The sequence below is a fragment of the Peromyscus californicus genome, unplaced genomic scaffold (assembly GCF_007827085.1).
Source record: "Peromyscus californicus insignis strain IS unplaced genomic scaffold, ASM782708v3 Scaffold_22__1_contigs__length_63687245, whole genome shotgun sequence".
Taxonomy (NCBI): domain Eukaryota; kingdom Metazoa; phylum Chordata; class Mammalia; order Rodentia; family Cricetidae; genus Peromyscus; species Peromyscus californicus.
The window spans coordinates 21,203,819-21,224,308 of NW_026294525.1; the positions used below are offsets into that span (position 1 = coordinate 21,203,819).

The 20,490-nt window shown below is 39.8% G+C and overlaps 1 protein-coding gene across 8 annotated transcripts in view; it reads right to left on the bottom strand.

The window, feature by feature from the left end:
• Positions 1-20,490, bottom strand: part of Utrn (utrophin) — a 497,313-nt gene that overhangs the window by 214,285 nt on the left and 262,538 nt on the right. The window contains exon 1 of one of the 8 annotated variants that reach the window (XM_052751048.1): positions 14,869-15,471. The exons of 6 other annotated variants lie outside the window; for them this stretch is intronic. In XM_052751048.1, the coding sequence (XP_052607008.1) occupies positions 14,869-15,012 (144 nt within the window). In that variant the 5' untranslated portion in view covers positions 15,013-15,471. Of the gene's footprint in view, positions 1-12,971; positions 13,071-14,868; positions 15,472-20,490 lie in introns of those variants that run through there. One more of the 8 variants, XM_052751050.1, reaches the window with a different exon arrangement.

A 20,490-nucleotide genomic window follows, 5' to 3' on the forward strand; every position in this document is an offset into this window, starting at 1 on the left:
TCTTTATAATAAACACGTAGAATTTAAATAGATAAATACCTACATACAAGACATAAGCCAAGAGCACAGTCTTCTCCTTTAATTAGCCCACACTCCTGAGAACATTCACCTAGAAGTTCTTACAGCTCTTAAAGTAAGGATGACATTTGGCACCAGTAAACCACTGAATCATTAAATTGCCTAATGAAGTATTGATTCTCAACCACACGTGCGATTTCCTGAAATTTTGGTTCCTATTATGTAATTTCTCAAACCCTTCACCAGCTTCCTATTAAGCTCTGCACCCTTTGGGATAGGCATAATAGGTCATTGAGCTTCCATTAGAAGCAATTACTTGGAAAAAGAGGCCACGTTTCCCTTACTTTACCTCCACTCCACGCCACATCAGGATTTTCTACAGTGACACTACACACAAGGAAGGAATGAGAGTTTGGCTTCAAGAATAACGCAAAGCAAGACTCTGTTACCATGGCCATTCATTCAAGTTATTCATCACGTATCAAAACCTCGCTCTCAACACAGAAGTTACAGAAAAAAATCAGAAGGACCAGAATGCTTAATTATTATTAAAACTCACGGAAAGTCTTCTTCAAGCCTTCTGTAGTGCTCATGAGCATCTGAGATAACTGATGCATAGATATAAGAAACCACAACTGGCCAGGCTTGGTCACACTTGCCTTCAATCCCAATACTCAGATCCCTATGAGTTCAAGGCCAGCCTGATCTACATGACACAGTGTGACCTTGTCTCAAAGAAAAGAGAAATGGAAAAGAGAAGGAGGAAGAGAAAAAAGAAATCACAATTCATTTTCTGTTGAATGAAGATTTCAAAGCATGTCACCTCAGAGGCCATTAGCCACTGCTCTGAAGACATGTTCCTACACGGGAAGTCATAGTTGGTGACTGAGGTGCTTGGAAATACCAGTATGGTTTTACTGGCAGAAAATGTATCCTAATGTGGAGACTGGAAGTAACCTTGAGAAAGAACAAAACTAACTGGCCATGCACTACACAAAGACCTGGAGTGCTTATTAAGCTGAGTGAGCTATGATGGACACAGATGCTTTGAATTGTGTGTCCTTTCACTATTTCCCTACATATCCCAGCAGTGAAATGTGGTAAAACCACACGCACATAAACATTATCAGTGTTATTGTCTGCAGGGAAAAAAAAATCACAGAAAATGTAATAGTCCAATCATACTTCATCTCTTCAGGGCAAATTCATAAAGACCGGCCCAGTGAGATCTTCCTGAAGTTATGGGATGTTTCAATGATGAAACTGAGGGTTCATAGGTCATGTGTGCCTTGCATAAGTTCAAGCAGCAATTGGGGTTGCATCACTTAGGCCTTCTGATTATAAATTCAGCACTTTCCCCATTATACTTACGTTTACCGAACTTCACATAATTGATATGAAAAGTAAATTATATATATATAGCTCTATAAAGTGTATAAAGATTGAACTTTAGCTATTTTATTTCTTATTAATAATTAAACTCCAAAGAGCTGAATTGTCATTGGGAAGCAGAGGCAGGCAGATTTCTGTGAGTTCGAGGCCAGTCTGGTCTACATAGTGAGTTACAGGCCAGTTGGTACTAAATAGTGAGACCCTGTCTCAGAAACAAAAAGGAAAGAATTGAATTCTCTAAGCTAAGGTAGTAAGAAAATTAGGAGGGCTTTTTCATGACTTCGACTGGACACACTGTTAACAAACTCTGAACCCTGATCAGATACTAAAAGAAAGGTGGGGGTGGGGACGCTGGGGTGGAGAGATGATTCAGTGGTTAAGAATATTTGCTGCTCTTTCGGAGGACAAGAGTTTGGTTCTCAGCACCCAAATCCACTGTTACAACCACCTATAACCCTAAGGTGGACCTGTGCCATCTTTTGGCCTCTGTGTGCATAGTCTCACAGACACAGACACACACACACACACACACATACATTCAAAAAAATAATATTAATGAGAGACAGGCTAAGAAAGCTGGTGGCTGCCTCAAGCTGACAGGACACAGGACATTGAAGAGGGCATCTTTTTAGAAGGTGATAAAAATATTCACAAACAAGATCATGGTAATGATTGCAGAACCATGAAAATAAGCATTACTTTTTAACTGAATACAGCGAATTGTAATGAATGTCAACATTATTTCAATAGTGATTTTTCCCTAAGACCTATTTTTTTTTATTTTATATATAAGAATGTTTGACTGCATGTGTGTATGTGCACCACATGCATGCCTTGTGCTGGGTGAGTCCAGAAAAGGATGTCAGACCCCTAGAACTGGAGTTACAGACAGTTGTGAGCTTGGAACTGAACCCTGGTTCACTGTAGGAGTAGAAAGTACGATTAATGACTAAGCCATTTCTCCAGCATGTCCATAAAAGTATTTTTTAAAATAAAACTGGAGTCAATATACATTGCATTTCTGCTTTATTACATTAACATTCTGAATATTGGGTTAGTTATTCAGTATTTATATATTCTTCCTCGGTGTAAAAGACACTTGCAATAAGATATGGCCCCTATATTAAGAAGCTTGTAACAGAAAAAGTGAAACAGACGGACAGATAAATGTAGTGCTAGGAAAAGTGAGATAGATAGATCACCATACAAATGTACATGTGTATACACACACATTATAGATATGTGTGTATAATTATATACATATAGTTATATAATATATGAATTATATAATTATAAAACCACACAATAGAATGTGATTTTATATTATATTATATAATTTATGCATTTTATACTTATGTGGATGTATTATAAATAATCATTGGCTGCTCAACCTTGGGAACCTTTAAACCCCATATTCACAGTAGTTGGAATTCTATGTGCATACTAAAACACTGCTTTTTCAGATACACAACTTTAAATAACTTCAACCATTCTGTAAATCCTAAAGTGCTATAAGCCTAGAATTTAAGTTAATAATAGACACATTCACTGTGAATCCTTAAAAACGAAATTTGCTTGAAATACCATGACATTTCCTCATCAATTGCCTTACAGCATTTTGTCACTCCTATACCAGGGTGGCTTACATCCAGAGGAAGGCTGTTTGCTAGAAAGAAGACATTGTAAAGAACTATGTCCTTGTTTTAAATATACAGACATTAAGCAATTTTGTTTTCAGAATTCTTTTTTCTGGCTGGAGAGATGGATAAACTTTTCACTGTGCAAGTCTGAGCATTTGATGGGGCTTCCCAACACTCATGCAAAAAAAAAAAAAAAAAAAAGGTCAGGCATGGTGGCACGTGCCTATAATCCTAGTGGTAGGGAAGCAGAGACAGGGGCATCCCTGAGGCTCTCTGGACAGCAAATCTTGCCAAATGGGTGAGGTCTAGGTTCAGTGAGAGATCTTGTCTCAAAAAATAAGGTTGACTGTGCACAGAAGTCAGGTCCTCCTCACAGTCAGCTGTGGAGGGAGAAGGGACTGATGGAGCCCCATCACTTACCACTGATCTATTAGCAACCAAGAGTGTCTTTGAGAGGGACAAACAGACTACCCAGTGCTATACTCACTGGTGAGCCCAATAGGTTCTCATGGTTAGTCCCAAACTCAGAGTCACACTGATGACCTTGGTTAAACAGTATGGCTATTAAACAAAAACCAAACTAGTCCATGGGGGAAATATTTGTAGGTAGGGGCTGGGTTTGTAAGAATAGAGGGAAGAAAGTGAGGTGAGCAGAATACAGTGTATAAATGCAGGAAGTTGTAAAAGAACAAACTTTCCTCATATAAAAAGATCATTTTAAAAAGATGATAAGAAATAAAAGAAATCTGATATCAGCCTTTAACTACACACATACAAGCACACCTATGTACACGTACCTAAACATATAAGTTCACATGAACAAATACACACACAGAGACAGACACACACACACACACACACACACACACACATACACACACACACACACACACACACACACACACACACACACACACACACACCCCAAAACCTAATAATTCCTTTTCAGAAATGTTACTCATGCTTGAGTATCTCTAATATTCACAAGCACTTTCAAAATGGATTAAATTTCAGTGGCTTTGGGGAGTCAAGCACACAGCTGGAAATCAAAAGACAGTTTAATATTATTATAATAAATATTTTAATGAATGAACTCTGGTGAAAATATGTGTCAATTCCCTTGGATGCAATCAACATATTTCTATGCTCTATGTAATTGCTTGTTCCATTACCTATTCCCAGAATCCTCTGCTTCACTAAAATTCTACCTGTTCCTAAAGATCCATATTAGGTGTTTCCTTTTCTCTAAATGCTTCTGTCATTCCAGTCAGAATTTGTTGTCTTTAGGTTTATCACACTCTCTCCATCACATCCCATTTAGGCCCTGTAGTGTTTGGGTTCTTAGAATTCCATTCTAGGCCTATATTTGGTCCTGTATCTAGACAAATGGGGATGGGGGCTGATTTAACAACTTTAAAAACATTTTTAATTGATACTTATTAATGTCTATGACCATGTTAAAAATTCAGCATTCTGGTTGGGAGTGATCATGTGTCTTAGTTAGGGTTCCTACTGCTGTGAAGAGACGCCATAACCACGGCAACTCTTACAAAAGAAAACATTTAACTGGGGTGGTGGCTTACAGCTCAGAGCTTTAGTCCATTATCATCATGGTAGGACATGGCAGCGTGCAGGCAGACATGGTGCTGGAGAAGGAGCTGAGGGTCCTGTATCTTGCAGGCAACAGGAAGTAGACTGTGTGTCACACTGAGGAAAGCGTGAGCAAAAGAGAACCTCAAAGCCCGCCCCCCACACACACACACACTGACACACTTCCTCCAACAAGGCCACACCCCCTTTGGGGGCCATTTTCCTTCAAACCACCACAGCATATAAACAAGTACCACCTTACAAGATGGAAATTTGACTTGATATATAAGAGCCTTTAAAGGTTTTTCACTTTTAGTACAGTTGTTATATTCTGCAAAGGTATTCTGAAAATAATCAGGATAAATTCAGTGACTCAGGAGCATGTTCACCAGAAAGTAATTTATTATGAGAATGCTGGCAACCAACATGCATCACACCACATTTGAGGGCTTGGGTAAATTATGGCAAACTGAAGCCATTCAATAGAATTTTATTTATGCCATTTAAAATCACAATGTAAGAAATATTTATTGACACACAGGAGAAGGCATTCATAACATATAAAGACTAAGAGGAAAGCTGTAAATACAAGGAGGAAGTTCACTAGCAAAAACAACTATACCTGCCTTGCTTACATATCAAACCAAGTCTTGGAGATGCCTGTCCCTTCAGCTTGCACTGGACAGGAGCACAGGCAGCATGATCCTTATAGATTCTGAACCAAAATACATACAGAAAATGTTCTCATAGGTTCCTTTCTTCTCTTCCTTTAACTTCTGTAAAGTTTACCCTTTTATAAATAGAATTTCTCATCTTATAAAATACATTAAACAGTTAACAAGAGCATTTGCCAAAACCCTACCAATAACAAGCCAGACATGGTGGCACATGCCTGTAAAGCCAGCTCTTTGGAGGCAAAGCTGGCAAGATTATTCCAGGAATGATGCCAGCCCAGGCTAAGAAGTGAGTCCCTGGCCAGCCTAGGCTACACAGTGAGTTCCAGGTCAGCCTGAGCTCTGGGCATGCCTAGGCTATCTGAGATGAGATTCTGCCTCAAAATTAATTAACTAATTAACCAATTAATTAAAAAGGCAGGCTAACATTAATGATAGACTTTTGCCAAGAAAATTAAACCCAAGTGTTTAGTCAAAACTCATGATATCAAAATGTGTTTGTTCTTAAAAATACTGAGAAATGTATTTTGAAAATTGTTATTTCTATTCTCCCCTAAGTAAACATGCTATGTTCTATAATGATAACAGGGCAAGAGATTTCTTTCCTGTATTTGGTTAAAATAAAACAGAGCTTCTTAATAGTCTAAATCAGTATCATATAGTTACACTGTGGGCTTCAAAGATTACAGGCACCATGAAGACTGGAAATCCAGAGGGGCCCTCAAAACAGGGGAATGCATACCTACAAGACTCTCACCTGAAGCCCATTGGTAAATGAAGGAATGGCCTGGACTTTCCCAAACAGAGCTGTAAACAGAAAACACCCCCCCCCCAAACACTCTTTCCTCCTTCTCTATACAGGGGTGTAGGGTAACCTTGCCTAAGATGGCCCAGACTCCAGAACACTGGTATATATTAGCCTTGACTAGAATTCCCAGACTCCAGAACACTGGTGTATGGTAGCCTTGCCTAGGATGCTCACACTCCAGAACACTGGTATATGGTAGCCCTGCCTAGGATGTCCACACTATAGAATACTGGTGTGTGGTAGCCTTGCCTAGGATGTCCACACTATAGAATACTGGTGTATGGTAGCCTTGCCCAGGATGCTCACACTCCAGAATACTGGTATATGGTATCCCTGCCTAGGATGTCCACACTATAGAATACTCATGTGTGGTAGCCTTGCCTAGGATGCTCACACTCCAGAACACTGGTGTATGGTAGACTTGCCCAGGATGCCCACACTCCAGAACACTGGTATATGGCAGCCTGCTGTGGGATGTCTTTCTGTGTGCTGTGAATATATGTTGCTCTCATTGGCTAATAAATAAGCTAATCTGGCCGATGGCAAGGCAGCTTAGAGGCAGGTAGGAAATCCAAGCAGAGAACCAGAGGAAGAAGGGTGGAGTAGGGAAGAGACTGGAGCCCGCCCCTCAAGGAACAACAAGATGCCAGCAGACCGGAAACAACACGGCCATTTGGCAACACATAGATTAATAAAAATGGGTTAATTTAAGATGAAAGAACTAGCTAGCAAGAAGCCTGAGCCATAGGCCATACGGATTGTAATTAATATAAGCCTCTGAGTGATTATTTTATAAGGAGCTGTGAGAACTCAGGTGGGAGAGATTCGTCTGGACCTTGGGGCTAAGAGGGACCAAGAAACTTCCCCCTACAGTAGCCTTGCCTAGGATGCCCACACTTCATCTCAGAAAGTCAGAGTCCACAAGGCATGACTCTTTTAGGGACATTCCCTACACCATTATGATGTGGACTTCCTTACTAGGGATTGGGGGTTCTCTTAGTGTTAGAAACAACCAGGACAACACCACCACCACACACAGACACATGTGGTTGTGGACATACTCCCTGGGTCATCTCCCTTGATCCATGAATACCTAGCCAGTGTAAGGATTCAAGACCTCAGTGATAATCAAAGAGATGAATTTTACTCTCATTTTCTGAAAAGAGAACTGAGATGCAGATCCGGTCAATGGCTTAATCAGGGTAATGTAAAGCAGTAAATGACCAGGCCAGAATTATGTGAATGCGCAGTCTTATTCTAGACTAGTATGAACACTTTGACGAACTGATTCTTCCAAAGTATATATAGTGACTACTATTCATTATTACAAGAACAAGCTGTGGTACTGTAGGACTATAATCCTAGTGCTCTAGAAGCCAAGGCAGGGAGATGCTGAGCTTGAGGTCATGTTGGGCTATGTATCCCAAGAAGGCCTCAAAAAAACAAACAGGGTGGAGAGTTAGCTCAGTGGTTAAGATTACCTAATGCTCTTTCAGGACAGTTTGATTCCTAGAACCCATGTTAAGCAGCTCACAACTGCCGGCAGCTCTAGCTCTAAGGGGATCCAAACCTCTGGCTTCTAAGGGCACCTACACTCACGGGCACATCACCACAGGCAGATGCATATGGATGACACATACTTTAAAATAATAAAATAAAAATAATAAAATTGAATTAAATTAAAAAAAATAATAATTTGAAAAGAGAATATTTAAAATTTCCTAAGAACAACTGATATGGATTTCTGGGATTTACAGAGCCAATTCGTCACTTCACTTTACATTGAGCATGTGTATTTGGTACATGAGAATCACTGAGTACATGACTTTCCAATAGAGGAAATGCCTCACTAAAAAAGGTGCACCACAGCTGACTTCTTTCCATTTATCTTTTAAAGGAGCTATTATGTGCCTTAAATATGATGATAAAAAACTACATTTGGGTATGGAGAATTGGGCTCGGTGAATACATAATTCAATACTTGTGGTATTGCGACTCAAACCAAACTAAATTATGAATCAAAAACCAGAACCAACTATATCAATTTGCATTAAAATGAGCCAATCCATCCTTTGTACAAAGCTGAGAAATGAATCCATTAGACAAAAGCATATAGAAACTAGAAACAAAAAAGTTCTTTGGTCTCATATAGCCAAAATTAGATGCTAAAATAGTTTCAAAAATAATGTAGTTCATTCTCTTTTAACTTCTACATGAAAACAAGCACCAAGGCATCCCCCAAGCTGTCAGCAGAAAAACATTGCTGGGAGGTGTGTTTCCTCCCTCGTTCCGTGAAAAGACAAGGCAATAATAACTAGAAGGGTTAAGCTAACTTCTCTGTCTTTACTTTTAAACTGTGCCATTCCTTCTAGCTCAGGATAACTGCAGTAACTACCTGAAATGAAATGCAGAGAGACACTGAATCTGGAATCAGAAAACTCGTCAACAGTATCAGTTGGGTCACATACTGGACAGGCTTCTCCTGCCCTGTTTCTTTACCATGAAGTTACACGAGCTTTTTTCCCCTGTTGTTAAATGGAACTGACGACAGTTTTCTTTCCTAGATAGATAGATAGATAGATAGATAGATAGATAGATAGATAATATATAAAGATATATTAATGCTGTCTTAGAAAACATATGGAACCTTTAAAATACTATAAATTAAGCATCTTATTAGTGTTTTATTAGACATTTTCTCATGTGGTCTGGGGGTGTTGCTTTGCTGATGCTGTTTGTTTTGTTTTTCTGTCCACAGTTCTTTTCCTAATCCTCTTACAATAGGAAAAATACAGACACCATAAATATGGGCTGAGAGGGTGGCTCACTGGACCAAGTGTTTGACTCCAGACTGAATCTCAGAAACCGCATACAAATGTCTGGTTGGTATGTGGGGTGTGTGTGTGTGTGTGTGTGTGTGTGTGTGTGTGTGTGTGTGTGTGTGTGCTGTCTTTGTAGTCCTAGTGCTGGGGAAGGCAAAACCAGAGAGTCCATCCCTGGAGCTCACTGGCCAGCCAGTCTAGACAGATTGGTGAGGTCCAGGCCAAAGAAGATCCAAAAGAGAAGGCAACATCTGAGGATGGTACCCAAGGTTGTCTACCAGGCTCTACAATAAACAGGCACAAGCATGCATTAGGAGAAGAGGGAGGAGGAGGAGCTGGAGGAGGAGCAGTGGAGGAGGGGCAGTGGAAGAGGAGGAGCAGTGGAGGATGAGGAGCAGTGGAGGAGGAGGAGCAGTGGAGGAGGAGGAGGAGCAGTGGAGGAGGAGGTGCCCACTGTGAAAACCAGCATCTCCCAACAACTCCCGGGGATTGATCCTAGGGTCTTATATACACTAAGCAAAGGTTCTACTTGAGCGATACACACAGCCTTCCTGTTTTAACACTGCATTGAGAGACGGAGTCTCACAAAGTCACACAACCTGACCTTCAACTCACTTTCTACCCCATACAAGCCTTGAACTTGCAGTCCTCCAGCCTCGGCTTCCCAGTTAGCTGAGATTACAGGACCTGTATCACGGGGCCTGACCTGACTACTGATTCACCTTACATTCTACCAGACTTTTGTCCAGGCTTTATCACGCCATGCTGTCACATCAGCCAATTATTTATTAAGCATCAAAAAGCATAGCCTGCTTCTGTAAGTGAGTTTTGTTACAAATCAATCTTCTAGAACTCCACAGAACTGAACAAACTAGAAAGAGAAAAATGAAAAGCAACCCTCTGCCACACTTCACATCCTTTCCAATTTCAATTATCTGGACTCATTTACCTTGCCCAAGAATGAATAAACTCTGTGCAAGTGAGAAAGCTACCGTGGCATGACATTTTCTATATTCTTATATCTCTGTGGAGAGAGCTCTGCTAATTGCTTAATTTCGAGAGCTAAATATAAACAACCAGCCACGCTGCGAGATAGCAGCAGGGCTCAGCCAAGAGGTAAAAGGAAACAGTTAATGTCTGCAGCTCTCAAATCCATACATCCAGGCTGGAAATTTCCATTTGATACTTAATAAATTACACCCCAAAGAAAACACAGTCATCAATCTTTTAGTCACAATGATGAAATAACATTTGGAAAATCTTTCCCATATCCAAAGTACCACGCCAGCTCTCTTCGCAGAAGGACTTGGTGTTTACTCCTGATTGTAAAAGCATCACTCATCTGAAGTTCCAAATAACATTTCGGTTCTTAAAGAACCATTTAATGTGTAATTTTGTGAGTGCTGTTATTTTCTAATCATATAAAAGCATTATATTAGATCGTAAGCGAAGTCGTTGGTAACATGAGTTTTCTGATTAACAACATGTTAGTGCTTAATTAGATAATTAAAAAATAATTTTGATGTCCACATTGACTTGAGGAATTATGGTAAAAAGAAAGGATAGGGACCATGTAAGTTGCTGCTCCTTTGGGAAGCTGTATTACAAACAGGCAGCAATAAAGGTCCTTTGTTTTGAGCCTCATCAGTAATCTCTACCTTAGGAGGGACCGCAGAAGACAGAGTTAAGGAAGTACTCCCCCTGAGAGTTCATACAACTCTGATGGGACTCAGCAAAGAATGTCAGCACAAAGGGAGAATGAAAGTGAATCCTTCTGCACAGGCCATTTTCCTCCATGGCATCTCAACCTTCATACGTCTTCTGAACTATCCAACACATTGGCTTCTCATGAAACCAAGAAGGGACATTTCTTCTTAATGATCAAGAGGACCCAGGTTAGGGCATCCATTTTCTGTGGCTCAAGAAATAGGTGTATGGTTTGGTCACTGAGAGAAAACGGGGGGGCCTGATAGTTGGTCTTTAAATACTTCTCTCTTAACATTCAGGTGGTGCTCAAGTCTACCTTCAGTGCCCAGAAGGACTTCAGTATTTAGTTATCCAAAGAGAGTAATACATCCCACCTGAAAAGTGGGTGGAAGAATGTTCGAGAGTAAAACCTGTAAAGCTTATTTTTAAACGTACCACCGCATTTGGCATGTTTTTAAAAAACACACACACTCAACCTTAAACGAACCTCACACTGCCGTACAGATGACAGACAGCATGTGAACTTAAAGGTCATTTCAAAAACTGTGAGATTGAGATGTCTTTGGACTTACACAGTTACCCTTTGCACAAGAACCCACAAGGGTCTGCGTGGTTCACACACATGAACATATACAGAAGTGGGGGAAGAAGAAACTAATATTGCTTAAACATCACACATCAACCCTGATTTTCCAAGTCATCATTTTACCCTACTAGTAAACGCCCAGACACCAAATGGTGGGTGGATAACACATAGAAAGGAGGCGGCAATCAGTGTGGGTGGTAAGAAGACAATATTGAACACAAGAACAAATCAACACTCTATGATTCTTACCATGGCATATGTGCACAATTTTGAATTAATAATATACAGCTGGATGCTTAAAATATTTTAACTGATAGGACACATGACAAAAATGTTTAGGGACAAAATTATTTTAGCTAAATTGGTTTGCATACATATGCTGACAGCATGAAACTTATAAAACTAAATCAAAAAAATTTAAATGCTTAAGTCATGAAGAGCTCAATTTATAATACTAATTATTTTTTCAATGTTCTATAATGACTCATATGCTAATCTATTTTATAAGAATCTACTTTTTACCATGTCAATTATTAAATATACCATTAAAAGTGGCACTAAGGGGGTAAAAGGCTTGTAAAATTCCTTTCTGACTCAACATAACCTCAATCAGCTTTCCATCCAAGGATTTAATGATAATAATAGCAAAATGAAAACAAAGTCAGTATCAGTCTTAAAAGTCACTTACATCCAGCTTTTGCTTCCTCTGAGTTCTAACAGAGGAAAAATGAAACTTTGGAGCCATTAATACTTTAAAGAAGCTATGATCTAAGCCAAATCAGGAAAAATTAGCATCCAGTGTGGGGTGGCTTTAGGTCATCAGGAGCAATTTTCAATGCTGCTAATTATATCTCCAGTCGGCGGCCGTTATGTTTCAGTTTCCTTCCCACATTTTAGGGGTTGTATAACCAGAAAGAAATGTTTTAGAGGTAAAAAAAAAAAAAAAAAAAAATGCAACTGCATGTAAAACTGGGTTGGAGAGGGAGGGAGCAGGGAATTCAGTGCTATGGTTTTCTCAAGTTCCCCCCATTCCTATCACTTCCCCTCTTTGAAACAGACAGAGAAAAATAAAAAACACAAAATGAGAACACTGCACAAATTTCCACTTGTTTTACACTTACATTATCTTCTGACACTCAAGCAAAGTATGAAAACAAGCAAATAAATGAATAAAGTGCCTCTGAGGGGAAGTTTCGCAAAGGACAGATACTCCATCCAACAGGCAAAAGAAAGATGCAAAGGAGAAAGAGAAAGGGTACAAATATTCAGACGCCCAATTTCAAAATGCCAAGATGAACTCAAAATAGTCTTTTTCCCTTGGGCGATGCAATATTTGTCTCTCTCTCTCTCTTTCTTTTTTTTTGTCTTTAAGTGTACTTAAAATAGATTCTCTCTGTATTTTTATGGCAAAACATTGAAGGGTTTAACGTTTCCTTTCAAAAAACACTAAATTTAGAGAATGTAGGAGATGGAGGGGAAAATAGTCACCACAACCTTCACTGTTTAGAAGAGAATACAGTGTCGTACAGTGTATAAACAGCACAGCTACTGAAACTCCGAGCACAACAGCACCCGAGATGAATCAACACACAACTAAGCACATTCAGTAGACACAGATACCATGTCATTAATTGACAAAGGCAATTGACATTTAATTCTGTAACTAAAACTTATATTCAAAATGCTATGAATTAGGATCCCTTTTCCAAATATAATAAGACAAATAAAATATACCTGTTCATTTATTCATGGTAATCACCATCATGCCACTTCCCTGTCTGGAGTGCCCCAGATCTCATATATCACTGCCTTACATTGACACCTACTGGAAAGGACTGGAACTGTGTGTCTCCCCCTGCAGTATCTGAGCAGTAGCTAAGTTCACATATGCAAAGGGAATACATGAAAGATAAATTTCAATTGCAAATAAGACAACTTCAGATTTCCAGAAAGTAACACTCTTGCTGAATATTTAAATTCTAAGGCATCTTTGGGAAATCATAAATCTCAATAAATCTTCCCAAAGAATACGCCTGTTGCGAGCAACTTCCCAGGACTTTAATAACTTGACATGTGTTTATTTAGGGTCTTGTCATGAAATTAGTCAAGAGCTTTCTCCAGCACCTGAATTTTGCTTTGTGCATAGAACTAAACTCATCCGTGGCCATATGACTCAAACACTCCTCTGCTTTGGTGAAAGTAGTCATGGAAATAGATGAGAAAAATGACCCAGCTTTTTTTAATGCTTCATACATGTATACTGTTAGCTTTTTAAAGAAGTAACATGTATTAATGATTCATATATCTATACTGCTAGTTAAAAATAAAATAATACACATTAGTCAACGAGTTTTTCTTCTCTAATATCAAAACCGGATTTCTGTAGAAAATGTCAATGTGTTACTAAAAGACAAAGATTCTTTGAAGTAGATGAAATCACAACATATCCAACAGTTAGTTGTGTACTTTTACAACTGAATTAATAAGTTGGACCGAGTTTTAAATAATACAAATGAAAAAAACACTAAGTATTTCTTCAAAGCATGTCTCACTCACTCAATCTATTTCCTAAAATTATATTTTAAAAAAGTAAGTTTCTGAGAAGGAGATACATTAAATTTCACTGTAAGACAAAACAATGTGATAAATTCAAATAAACAGAATACAGCTTCCCAGCCCCCATCCATTGCCATATAGGCAGAGTGGAGGAGATCAGACACATCAAATCTTATATCATCAGAAAAACATCATCCTAAGGGGCAGGTTTTCCAATTACAGATCAGCTGGTCTTTTAAAGAACAGTGAGATTCCTCCTTTAGATGCATACTAAGAATTTTACAGGGAGAAAGCATGTTACCGTAATGATATAAAAATTGACTTCTATTATAATTTTCCTTTACATCCTATCATCTCATTTTTTAAAAAGTAACAAGACAATATGAACCCTGAATAATATAAAACCACGGGCAATAACAAATACTAATCCAAAACAATACAGGAGCTAACTGGGCAGCTTGTGTTTAGAATGACTGACACTGTATTCAAAATGTATAACTGTCAAACAAGTTACAACCTAAAACACTACTTAACCCACCTGTCCACAGAAAATGGAGTTCTTCAACTTTAATAACAACATGCGGAGACTCCAAGAATATAAGAAATGTTTATGACGGGGCTAGTCTTGCTTTTAAAATGGGCATTACTTTTCTTAATAGGGAAAAAAAATCAGCTATGAAAAGATGAATGCGTTAAGCAATCTGTTGAAAGATCATTTCAAGCGCTCCGATTTTGCTGGCATTTAGCATTGGATTAATGTGTCACTAAATATTAAGATATTGCAAAGTACCCCAGAGGTAACAGGTCTTAACGAAAATAGTTTGTCATATTTTCTCCGAACAGCCCATCTCAGAAGACAAGGTTGTGAATGGTAAAATAAACATGTACTAAAACAGTACTTGTTTCCAAGGCTTAATTAAATTTTAAGGTAGTGATTCCTCTTAACAGCTTTTGTGATCAGTTACCAGGAAAGGGGATTTCTCCTTTCCTTCATAAGACCCTGAAAGAGGAGTATTTCCTAACCAGGCAACAGTGGATTCGTTAGACACCCGACTCCCTATTTCCAATCAGTTACCTTACACAGCTTCTGGTAACGCGGAGAGGAAACAGCCATCCTTTGTAAACGATGTAACAAAACCACAACTTTCTGCAGAGACGTTCTCACCACGGCCATCATTTTAAGTTTACCACACTTCTGAAGACTCCTCAGAATTTGCATTATAAATGAAGAGCAGCGATCATTTCCTCCCGGTCACTGGGCAATGATTTGCCAATTCTCTGAGCATGCTCGTTTCCAGAAATGCATTTGAAAGATACAGGGAGGGGGGGTTAAGGTTCTAGAGAAAAGGAGGCTGGGATTCCGTCAACTTCTTGGTTTGACAAAAACACTGACGAACGCCACCCAGACAGCCCCCAGCAGATGCTCACAGCCAGGACCTGCTCAGCCTGGCGTGGCTAGAAATGAAGGAAGTTGCAGGGCGGCCAAGCGCGCTGCCGGCTGCAAGGAAGGAGAGCGCTCCGGAGCCAAGAGGATATTAAGTGAAACACTAAAGCTGAAGATACAAAGCCGACTTCCCCTGGGGACAGAGAGTGAACAGTGCCACTGCCACTGCCACGGTGCATGCCTGAGAGCTGCTTTACATGAGGAGACTGAGTGGCAGTGAGCCTGGCACGCTCTACCGAGGGATGCTAGCACTCCCGGCAGAACGCAGCTCAGGCTGTGCTTGCGGGGTGTGTAGTAATACTGAGGAGCACAGAGGGATCTGTCTTGGAGGACCGAAGCCCACATCCTCTGTGCTAATAAATCACCTTGAGTCAGTCTGGCCACAGCATCATCTAAAACAAAACCGAACATATTTACCGAGGCACACAGGTTTACCTAAGTCCCCAAGGCAGAGCAGAAAGCTGGGCTTCCAGGTCCCTGCATAGGAGCAAACCCAGCTAGAAATCAAATAGGACCCTTCTAAGTAAACACCCAAGTTAATAAAAAGAAGCCTGCAGTTGACGACAGAACACAACCAGCTCCTCCATCTCCCTCTCATTCACGATCTCATTTTGTCATGAAGATGTTACATTCATGAATAGGAAATCCAAGATAACAATTGTATAATGCCATATGAAGGGCCAGTGCAGATTTGGGGTGTGGGTGTATTTTTTTTTTTTACTTATGTATGTGTGCATGTGTGCATACATGTTTGAGACACATTTCACATGATACCAGTTTGAGTACAGTGTCTTAGAGGACCAGAGTATCCCAGGATGATTAAGTGGCTGGGTAAAAGGGCACAACCAGGTAGAAGCCCCATATGTTTCTCATTATCAAGGTCCTGGCTACTCTAATCACCCAGGGAACATTTCCCATTCAACGCTCCCTAATGTTAGGATCCTGTAACAGAAAAGTGGCACTTCACGGACATCTTTTCTTCCCTTCCTTCCCCGCCTCCTCATCTCTCATGCTAGTGTGATTTAAACTCTTAGACTGGGTCTAACAGAGCTGGTTCATCAGGAAGTCTTCAGCGGGCTTCAGCATGTGGATATTTTCCATCAGCTCCTTGTCGAGGATCTATACTGCCTCCTTCTGGTGAGGCTGCCAAAGCCAAAAACAGTCCATTATCATAATTTAAAATGTTAAGTTCTTAGGCAAATAGGAAGAAACAGATTAGTGATGAGTCAGGGTCAAGAGACGGCAGGGTTGAGAACAAGGACTGATCCTAGAGGGAAAAGTGGATTTCTAAGGTGTTATATGCTCTACATCGACAGTAGCTATGGCTACGCATCTCTGAGTATACAAAAGAATTGAATTATAGAATGTAAATAAACAGTGCATTATGTGTGACTCACAGTAAGGAGATTTGCTATAAAAATGTGAAGTTACAAGTTGAGCCATGTTTCACCTGAAATGCTTGGGACCAGGAGTGTCTGGGGCTTCTGGTTTTTGCATTATGGAATAAAACATCTGCATAAACACAATGAGAATTCCAGAGGTAGAATCCAAGCCTACACACAACAGTCCATTGTGTTTCACACATACCTTATGCAGTAACCCTGAGGATTATTTCTTTAACATTATTAAGGATTCTGTGCATGGAACAAAACATCATGGTGTGGAATTCTTCCCTGGGAGGCATCATGTTAGCATTCAACAATTTATGGATTTTAGAGTGTCTTGGTTTCAGATTGTTTTATTAAGGATGCTTCCCTTGCATAAGTCCTGTCCCAGAGCCAGCAGATGAAACAGGTGTTTGCCGCACAAGCACAGTGTTGGGTACAGGGGAGGAGCTGGACGATCTGGGAAGCCTTCTTCTACAAGGCCAAAGAGCAAAACCAGGCTAGCAGCAAGCACAGGGCAGGACAACACAAAGATTCTAAACCACAAAGTCTTTCAGAGCAAACCCAGCCCATTCTCGCACGCACTCCATAAAAGCCACAGGGATGCAGGCGTTTATCCAGAAAAGTGTCTCAATTTGAACTGATACTGCTAAAATTCAGAGCTTCAATTAAAAATGTAATTAAAAAAAATGATTGTCCTAGACTGTGGCTATGAAAATTAAGATGAATGTGCCAATTAATAAATTGGTTCTTAAACCAACAACAGCGTCTCCTTAAAAAATAAATAGCCAAATTCGGCACCTTCCCCTGGATGCTACTTACACATCTCACTGTGGTTTAATCAAAAGAGAACCTGCCATCCCCCTTCACCCTCCAAATGAGTTTGTACTCTTGCTCTGACACCTTCTTCTACATTCCGAACCTCAAACTGGACCACCACACACAATCTTGTCTCCAATCCTTCCCAACCAAGGCCCTAGACTCAAGACAGTGCTATATTTCTAGTTACTATCACCTTGGCATGCACAGCTACCTGAGTATCTTAGCAGGCTCCCTGTTGTTTCTGTCATGAAGTACGAATCCATTTCTAACAACGCCATCAGCTAGATTCCTGAAAGTCAAGACTTTACCAATTCACTCTCTTGTTTAATCCCCTTTATGACATCTCCCATCACCAGCAGATTGAACACAAAATACATAGCCAGGTGCACAAGGCCCTCCATGTACTGGTCAGCTCTCAAGGAGCTTCTCTTTCCTTCAAGTCCTCAAGATTAAGTGTTCTCTTGCTAAAAAACCTCTGCTGAGGAGAACATCCAAAACATAAATATAAGAATCCAAATGATCACTTGTCCTTAACAGAAATGGCATGCTGAAAATCACAGGCCCAGAAAGTCTTCATCTGCTATTATGCTCCCAAGCCCTTCTTTATTAAAATATATCCAGGATCATCTTTAAACTGAACATGGTTTATATATTGTATCTCCATGGAATACCTCTGTGGTTTAACATCTGGTTGGCACAAGACATGAATCAAATATAAACAGTGAACATGTCATCTCAGGATAGATAGATAGATAGATAGATAGATAGATAGATAGATAGATAGATAGATAGTAGATAGATAGATAACAGGATAGAGCCATCCATCCCCTGATCATGTAACACAAATATGCTGAAGTCACTACCACACCTTTCACAGAAATCTCAGGTGGCTCACCACTACCAGTAGCTCAACACCAGCAAATTTACTTCATAGTTTCATGTCTTCTCTGGTTTCTTCAAACATCTTTCCATTTCTGAATAACTTTCCATTTGAAATCACTCACACAATTAAGAATAATATACAAGCCCATGGGAAATGTAAAATTCCTTTATCTCAAAAATGCTCAGTCAAAGGCACTAAGTCTCTAACAAACATGAACCTGTAAGGTGCCAAAAACAAAGTCATGCATTTTTTTTTTTTAAGTAAAACAGAGGGAGAGCTGAGCATCCAGTATAGGAGCAAAAGTGAAAACCATATAAATTACCATAAGGTGAGACAACCTGAAGACAAATAAATGCACATGTATCTTCAGATACACAGGTATCTGACTCAGCTGTTAGCAAAGGTCCTCGTTCACATGAACCCAAACAGACTATTTTAGCAACATTAAATTATTTTTGAGAAGCAATTACCGTACACGTTATCTTCTCATATTTTAGCCAGCAGCTTCTCAGCTTGTCACCGTTTGCCATAAGACAAGGGCTCTTCAGCTTAGTTATTTTTATTTAAAAGATTCCTAGCATTTCTATTTAAATTTATTTCTCCCATAGCTTGAATATTCATTAAATATTGAGAGGAGCTGGAGCTATGGTAAGAATATATCCTAAGAGAAAATGTGTGAGAAAACATCATTAGACTCTGCCACGGGTCTAGGTTCTGCTGGTGGTAGTCATTAGCAGGGTTCATTTGAAGTCTTCTTTCCTCACTGTAAGTTGTTGCTTACTGGAGTGCATCGTCTAAATAGCATTGAAATTAACACCATTACATAAATTAAATATCTGTGAGCATGTGCAGCTCAAACTTACAGTTGCCAAAATCATAAAGTAAGCAACATAGTTCCCCATTTACCCACACTGGACGCTGGCTATAGACTCCTAATATCCAGATGAACTCAAAATATTTTAGCAATTCACATTAATGGTCACATTCTGAGAATCCAAAGGGTGAGACAAAAGAACACATTTAACTTGGCTGCTTTCATGGTCACACTCATCACCCAGTGACAAAAGTTGTGTGCAATGAATAAGCAATAAGCAATAAGCAAACAGACGATTTCCTTGCTATTTGCTTTTTCTTTCTTTTTAAACTTTATTTGTGTTGGAGGGGGGGTGCCTTTGTGTGCATGTGTCTACGTGGCTGTACTTGGCCATCCGTGAACATGTGAGGTGACAGGTTGACATCAAATGTCTTCCTCAATCACTCTCCATTTTTTGAAACATGACCTCTCACTCAAGCTGGAGTCCATAGTTTGTGGTAGACCTGCCAGCTACTAAGCCCCTGGGATTCCCTGTCTCCACCCTTTTACCCACAGCTTGGGCTAGAGACACACCACAAGACCATCAGACTACCACCACACTAGGCTCTTTACATGAGTAAAGGGATCCAAACTCAGGTCTTCACGCCTCTGTGGCAAACGCATTGCCCACGAAGCCACTCTTCCCAGCCTCTCGGACTCTTCTTCATCTCACTATGAAACAATAACAATCTTCACACATAAGGGCGAGTTATATATAAGCCCATTCTAAATGGGTTTGCTTTAAAAGAGGTTCTTCAAACTCATTTTGTGTGAGGTTTTTTTTTTTTTCATTTGTATGGGATGGTGCGGTGAAGCTACAGCACTCATGTTTTTAACACATTGAATGACAATTATTCCTAACAGAAAATATTTTATTCTTTTCTCATATATTACATGCCAACTGCAGTTTCCCCTCCTTCCACTCCTCCCAATCCCCCCCCCCCCCCCGCGCCACCGCCACCTCCCCTTGTCCCCAGATCCACTCCTCTACCATTTCCCTTTAGGAAAGAGCAGGCTTCCCAGGGATATCAACAGAACACGGCATAACAAGTTACAATAAGACTAGGCACATACCCTCATATCAAGGATGGATGAGGCAACCCAGTAGGGAAGGGGAAAGGTTCCAAGAGCAGACAAAAGAGTTAGAGAGAACCCCACATCTACTGTTAGGAGTCCCACAAGAACTCCAATTTTAAGAATTATGGTTTCAAGAACGTCTCTGGACTTTTAATCCAGACCCACATAGTTGATGACATTTTACAATAGGGTCTTTTAGATGTTTCAAGAGAATAATATCCCCAAGAATGGAT